At 32.3% G+C, this 7,783-nt stretch overlaps 1 protein-coding gene across 1 annotated transcript; it reads right to left on the bottom strand.

Moving 5' to 3' along the window:
• Window positions 1-4,050: 4,050 nt before the first annotated feature.
• LOC145069690 (heavy metal-associated isoprenylated plant protein 26-like) lies at window positions 4,051-6,801 on the bottom strand. The gene is made up of 2 exons (XM_079016638.1): window positions 6,622-6,801; window positions 4,051-4,705 (listed from the first exon to the last, which is right to left on the bottom strand). The coding sequence occupies exons 1-2, from the start codon at window positions 6,703-6,705 to the stop codon at window positions 4,325-4,327; spliced, it is 465 nt and encodes a 154-aa protein (XP_078872764.1). The 5' UTR covers window positions 6,706-6,801; the 3' UTR covers window positions 4,051-4,324.
• Between the last annotated feature and the right edge of the window lie 982 nt (window positions 6,802-7,783).

Below are 7,783 nucleotides of genomic sequence, written 5' to 3'. Positions count from 1 at the left end.
CCTTGTGCTTTCCCTTTACATGGCCAATTTCGGACTATAGATTGGATTGAAACTGAACATAGTATTAAAAAATCATGTTATGATGTCCACTTTGCCCTTGCTCTAAACCGGGTTTGCTTATCGTGCCACTCTCCACAAAATGCCCTGGTCGTGGCACCAGGGGTTATGTGCACGACCATGAACAACCAGCCACCTAGTCACGAGCCTGGTTCGTGTTGTGTATACCTACAACCTTATGGGTGTGAGAGATACATCTCATAGCCTAAGTGTTGCAAGAGCTTTAAGAAAGGACACTTTGGCCATGGTAAAAAAATTATAGGATTAGTAACAAGTTTTAGAAAACATCCACATTGGGATCTCCTATAGATTTGTGTGCAGATATTTTGAATAGAAAATTGTATTTTTCTATAACTCTAAAATGAAAGTTTATTATGTATTCATTACCAAATAATTAAAAATGAGAATGGTTGTTATATTGGTATACGTGTTTTTTATATGCATCTGAATTTAGTTTAAATCCCTTTGGTTCCCCATGTGCTTGGGTCACTAGCAGAGAAACGTTGTTGAATTATTCTGCTCTGATTAACCATACATTTTTTAGACGGATGAGTATGGGCAACACCCTTATGGCGTTATCCGATGTGGCATCGTCATAACGGCAAACAGTGCCCCATCCTCCCGTTATTAGGCGTTATGTTATCATTCCTTATTGTGGTAACGGGTCGTAACATGTATAATTCGAATGTTGCAAACTTTTTACCATTTAAAAACGGTACAATATTCAAATTCCATATTCCACCAACTTTTTCAATCCCGCCTCACCCCCTACTATACTTCTCTACCTCGCCTTTTATGCGACAAACAACCACATAACCCCCACCCACGCAAGAAACGATTATCGAGACGCAAGTCGGGGTTAGTCGGAAAGCATCGAGAAAAATATGGTGATCAAAAAAGAAAGGGAAAGTGGTCGTGGTCGGGGCGGAGTAAACAGAAGAACCTCCAACATGGTAGACACCGGAGGAAGAGCATGCGTTGGCGGTGACTTGGTGCGGGACTTCAAAACAACCAACTTTGGGGAACGGTATGAGGACAGTTGCTTTTTAGGAAGCCGTGATTGTCAAATTTCGCACAATTTTGAACAAGAATGACACATATCGCAATCACGATATGCTTAGTGGCAAATGGACTCAAATTAACCGGAAGTGCACCAAATTCAATTTCGTCTACAACAAACTTTCTTAGTAACAACAAAGTGGTGTGAATGAGTTCGATGTGTTTAGAGTCGCGAGGGAGGAATATCACATGCAAATGGGTCACGTATTTGAGCACGAAAAATTTTGAGAGATTGTGAGGAAATATCAAAAATGGATAAAAACGTCAACATCATCGGAACAACAATCAAAGAGGTCTCGTGGTTCGGCTTCGGTTGACGTCTTCGGCAGACGCATGAACATCGACCTCAACGCAGACACCGATGAGTTCTCAGACGACTTTGACGACATCGGGGAAATCTCTCCGCCACGACGACCGATGAGCGACAAAGCGAAGCGTGCTCAACGACATACGGAGGAGAATGAAAGTCGGCTTCGAGAGCACGCGGAAATGAAACAAAAATCCGATGCTCACACGGAAATCACAAATAAAAGATATGAATTGCAACGTCAACATTTAGAGTTCCTTTGTCAAGAAGCCGAGCAAGATCGCATATCGAAGGATTTGGCAATTCTTACGACAAACGAAGAAAATATGCCACCGAGACGAGCTGAAGTGATACGGAGGATGAATGCAAAGATCGAGAGAAAATACTTGGACAAAGAATAGTTTATCGATGTTTTTTCTATAAATTATTGTATGTTTTTTAGGACTATAGTGTGTTTTTTGGTCAATGTTTTTTTTAGTTTGTATGATATTTTTAATTTACTATTTAATGAAATTATGTGTTATTAATTTATGTTTTTTATAGATATATGACATAAATTAAAAAAATAAAACAAGTTAGAAATATACGAAGTAAATAAAAAAATAAAAAAATAATTAGAATAATAGAAATTAAAAACATGAAAAAAAAATAACAATAAAAATAGAAATAATAAGTGTTATCCCATGTTATTTGGTGTTGTCAATTTCTACATTAGGTGTTATAACACCAAATTGCGACTAAGATGATAAGATGAAAATTTTGGATCTGATAACATATAATAACATGTTGTCCGCATCTAATAATCTTATGTTTATTTTAAATGGGTTAGGATCCATTTTATCTTTCCTAAAATAACTTATTTTAACCATATATGTTTAATTCCATACGCTAAATACGTCGGCCAAAACCATTTAAATAATAACCTGCATTGTTATATAATAATATAAGTATAAAAAACTAGCTACAGTTATGTGAGGTGTATAGGATTTGGATTTTTAACCTTGTTTATTAAATGATTTGATAAATCTAGAATTGGCGATTATTACGTTAAACTATTTTTAGAAATTACAATAAAACTTAAATTATTGATAGTTCCAAAGATTCAAGTTAACTGATAATGACATTGATAATCCTAAAGTATTGTCTTTTCATATCATATCAATTAGGCCAAATGGCGTTGTCATCACGTTTTCCATAGTATTGGTATACTGTTTTTAATAAACTGGTATTTAGTGATAACAATATTAACCAAAGCACTTCCTAATTTGAAATTAATAGCATCTACGTCATTAAACGATTAGTTGGAGACCTTAAGTTGTAAACCCACTAAATTTTAAAAATTAAATGACTAATTAATAAAATTGGTAAATACCAATCATATCATAAACAAAATAGATTAACGTGATTAATACAACAATAATCATTTTTCAAATAGTTTTCATCCATATACAACTTTTTCAAAGAGTTAACAGTTCTTCGTCTTCTATAGCTTTACTCAATGTTTAGGCAGGATACTAATTGCTACTTTAAGTTGACCGAGTACGGTTTAGAGAATAATCGGATATTAATAGGGAACTAGTTCATCGTCTTTTATAGCTTTACTCATTGTTTAGGTAGGATACTAATTGCTACTTTACGTTAACTGAGTATCGTTTAGAGAATAATCGGATGTTAATAGGGAACTAATTGAAATTTTTACAACACTGATATTATCAGTATGATACGATGAATAGGATGGATCTGTAAGGTTTTGAAAACACTAACACATAATTTATGGCAACATAAGCATATGATAATCCTAGTCAAATGTTCATTAAAAAACATACAAGAATCTTATGTTCATACTATTATTGCAACCACAAGAAGGTTAAGATTAGATACCTCTTTGTTGGGGAAAGAACTACGTGCTTATAATCTTGTTCTTGCCATTTTGATTGGATGTCAAGGATCCAAAGGAAAAAATGAAATCACACCTAAGAACACCAACTAAGCAAAAAAACAACCTTTTTAGAAAGAGAAGAAAATTGCAAAACCACAAACCTAAATGAGATTGTGTCGTCGAATTTAGAGAGAGGGGAGGGGAAGGCCAAGGCATCCGATTGCTTCATGTCAAAACAACTACCTTTTTACTAAAATCGTCCATGAGTTGTTCCATTTAATCAAAACCTTTAATTAATTAACAACCAATCCCTACAATGAATTAATTCTAAATAATCAAAATCTGATTCCATTTAATTTTTCGTAAAATTAATAAATTAATTTCTTTCAAAATTCTTTTATCTTTTAATTGTTCAGTTGGGTCATAATGGTAACTCAAAGTGAACATATATTTATTAAAAATATTACCAATAATTATCACATTGGACCCCATTTCCAACGGTCTTCATATCAAAATAAAAAATAGCATATTTGTTTTAACAAAATGGCATCAAATGTACATATATTAATTACAAATCTACCATTGACAACCTCGTTTGTGTTCCAAAAATGATTCGCGGATAAGTTTTATATAATTTTACTAATAAAATAGCGCAACGCTTACATGAAATAAAAAAAAAAATAAAAAAAAAAACCATGGAAGAACAAAATATGTTTTCTTGAAATATAAAAGACTGTTACACACAATATCACATATAATAGATAATTCATTATAAAAAAAATATACAAATATCAAAACAAAACCTATCCACTATAAAATACGACAAAAAAAAAAAAAAGAACTAAAAGACAACAAAATAACCCATAGACCCGACACTATTTTTTTTTCCCCTTTTCATCATTTTTCTACAAATAAATAAACATTAAACATGGCTCTGACATATGCACCAATACTTATATTTGCTTGTATATTTAGAAGTCATTTTGGTTAACTTTTAAAATTTCAAAATACTCTCCGACCAATCACATGATGGCACATGCGGCCGGATTCTCATCACTGAAAGCAGTGGTGTACCGAACTTCAGTAGAGCTGGCTCGTGCCAACTGGTTGTGTGGATCTTCAACGTACCGCACATATCCAGCCGGCGCCTTTTTGTCATACACACCTTGCGCGTATGGATGTGCCACAATATCATATGGCACATAAGGCCAGAGTTCTACCTTTTTACCAGTACGATGAGCCACACGAGATAAAACTTTGTGTGGTTCAACGTATCCAACAACTGTAAGCTTGTGCTGCTTTCGTTCAACGGTTACAGATGTCACGCCTTTCATCCCTTCTACTGATTTCCTCACTTTCCTTTCGCAACCATCACAATCGATCTTCACTTTGATCTCCACCGTCTATTACATGATACAAAAACTCAAATTAGAAAAAAAAAATTACTATAGATTCTTTACATAAAAAAAAATAGCAATATATTTTATTAATTTGTTTATTATAGCAACTTATTTTTCATATATTTTGTATCATAACATTAAACATTAAAAAGTGTTTGTCATCCAACTACAAACAAACTTTTAATAGAAAAATAAAGATACAATATTATAATGAGATAGATTTTACAAAGCAAATAATTTTTAAATAGAAAAATATAAAACACAAAATTATAATATATAAATAAATAAAATATTATTTCTTTTTCTATGTTCTAAATATAAAATAGAGTTTTGAATATTCGGTACTTCACTTTATGAATTTTGTGGCATGTTCATACTTGATATGAGAAAGGTGGCAAGAATTTATTTGGTGAATGGGAATGGTTAGCGGCGGATAAGGGGGAGTGACAAATAAATTGTGACATTTAGTGCCATGCCAAAACAAATCGGCATAATGTCTATGTGGGCCAATCTGGACCACTTTTTGGTCAACTCAAACATGCATCGTGGGACTTCTATTTAGATTGATATCTAACCATTTGGTTGATTATGTTTATTAAATTTATAAATATTTTAGAAAAAAAATTTAGGAAACAATTTTGTTACACAGAATAAACGCAAAACAATCTTAATCTTATACTGTATTTGATATTTTTACTAAACTGAAATGGATTGAAATGAATATCAACAAACAATCTTATCCAAAAAAGACAAATACTCTCGTATATTCAAATGACGTAAATGTCCCTAGGCATGACCCACTAGAGAACATGTATGAATTGTTTTTCTTATTTAATAAGTACTATGAAGTATGAACTAACATAAAATACGACTATAAGGCATCACAATTAAAATTAAAATTATTGATGATCATTCATGGCACATGATTACTAGAATATAGAAATATTAATGTTGTTATGATTAATATCAAAGCACTTTATATAGAAAGAGTACAAAAGTTAATCATTAAAGCTTTCAATAATACCATATAAATTGAATAGCCAGGTTCTGATATGTTACCAATTATACCCAAAAAAATAATAATATATTTCTTTAGTAATTTGAAATAAAAGTTATTACACTTATTTAAAGATTCAAAAAGCATATAACTTTATTTTTTAATTAGATTAAATATGTGAAAAGCCACCAAAAAGCTATCTAGCGGTATTAATATTCTTTTTTTTTTTTTAAATTTTGTGCTGTGTTGTCTTAGACATGAGAAAAAGCCAAACAAGGCTGTAAGCATCATTCCTTTTGCTTTCATTAGCTAGGCTTTCTCTATCATCTTCCTAAAGGCAGACAAGTATCATCAAATAACCGAAGCATTACATTTGTACAACTTTTAATGCACAATGTACAAACCCACACCAGAATATACTGCTATTTTCTTGATTGTTTTAAAAAAATCATTTTTTTTGCTAGAAATTGATATGAACAACGGAAATAACTTGAGATCAAGAATTCCGATCCTAAAATCAGTGTTCGTGAATCGTTATTTGTGTTCATTTTTTCAAAATCTTCTTTCGAATTTTTAGCTGGAAGTAAAAAATCACAAGTGAATTTGAGTTAAAAACTCGAAATCGAAAAATATGATCCCTAATTTTACGTTCGTGTATATGTGATCTTATTTCATAATCGATTTACCAATTTTAAATATCTTGAGAACACGAACGCCGATCAAACAGCGGACATAATTTCAGAAGAAATCTGAATATGTCAAATTCAAACTCTACTGGATCTGAGTACCACTCGAATCAATTATATTTGGCTACAGAATTTTCCTTCTATATATGTGATCGAGTGTATGTGTTCATGGAGTCATTAGAATAAAATCTGTAGACAATACAGCAAAAATCGAATGCAATTAAGCTGTATTTTACCTGTAACTGCTTGCGCTTTTTGTACTTTCTGTTGCTTCCACCTCTGCAATCGAATATGTTGGAAAGATGATCAAGAGCTCCCATGGCTGCTTTCTCTCTGTTGGTTTAGATATTTCTACTCTGACAACGGTAATATCTCACTTGATAGCTAGTTTTCTTTTCTAGTTTACTTAGTCAATACGGTTTTGAAAACAGGCGTTAGCTAGCTTCATATATTTATAGTGGAAATGGAATGTCGTATTGGCCCTTGTGATTTGTTTGTTAGTTATTCAAGGCCTTGAAGTTTTGAGAAGTTGCTATACAGTCCTCTAAGTTAAGTCAAAGTGAGTTGTCAGGGAGGAAGAGTGTGGCAAACATAATTGTATATTTGTATCATTTAAGTTTCAAACATGTGAAGAAAGTAAATAGGATAGCAAATATAAGTGAAATTGAAATATAATACGTAATGATAACAAACAATATTGATTATGATTTATGAACATTTAGTAAGTGTTAGTTGTAGGTCGTGTCAATGGGCAGAGTATTTTTTTTTTTGGAAAGGAAACTTCCCTAACGAGGGTTTCCGGATCAGCTTTCGCGTACCGACTAATCCCCCGCTGCAAACATAAAGCTTTGTCTCATGCCCTGGAGTCACTGCAGGCGAACCTCCATAGCCACAAGGGCTGAGTGGTGCTAGGATTTGAACATGGATCAATAAGTTATCCACCATATCTTCCACATGCCTTACCAAGTCACCACAACCCAAGTGGTTTGGGCAGAGTATTTTAGATGATGGCTCATGGCCTTTAAATTTTTAAGGCCTTACTTTTATATGCTTTATTATTTTAGTATAAAAAACCCGATATATCGTATACAACAGTTGAATGGAAAAAAGAAAGAAAATGAAGTAAAAGAAAATAAGCAGAAAATGTTAGAATACTAAAGATAAATTTATAACAGCAATCTCATTAAAAAAACAAAAACAAAAAAAGGTCACCCTCTTTTACTAATTATTTCTAATTTTTTTATATTGCCTAGGGCCTCAAATCGTCATGTTTAATATATTGACTTGTTTTCAGTTTTGATGGGTGTTTACACATGAGTTTTGAATGTTATGTTAGTTACAGTATATTGAACTATAAAGTTTATTGAATTGTCATATCTTGATTTTCTTTTTAATTGA

This window comes from Lactuca serriola, chromosome 8, assembly GCF_051521515.1.
Source record: "Lactuca serriola cultivar US96UC23 chromosome 8, Lser_US96UC23_V15, whole genome shotgun sequence".
Taxonomy (NCBI): domain Eukaryota; kingdom Viridiplantae; phylum Streptophyta; class Magnoliopsida; order Asterales; family Asteraceae; genus Lactuca; species Lactuca serriola.
Note: the sequence above shows the minus strand (reverse complement) of the source record. Positions and strands in the feature narration are given on the sequence as shown.

Coding starts and splice junctions, on each gene's coding strand:
- LOC145069690 (XM_079016638.1), bottom strand. CDS start 6,705: ATGGGAGCTCTTGATCATCTTTCCAACATATTCGATTGCAGAGGTGGA. Junction 4,706..6,621: donor AAAAGCGCAAGCAGTTACAG/GTAAAATACAGC, acceptor ATCATGTAATAG/ACGGTGGAGATCAAAGTGAA.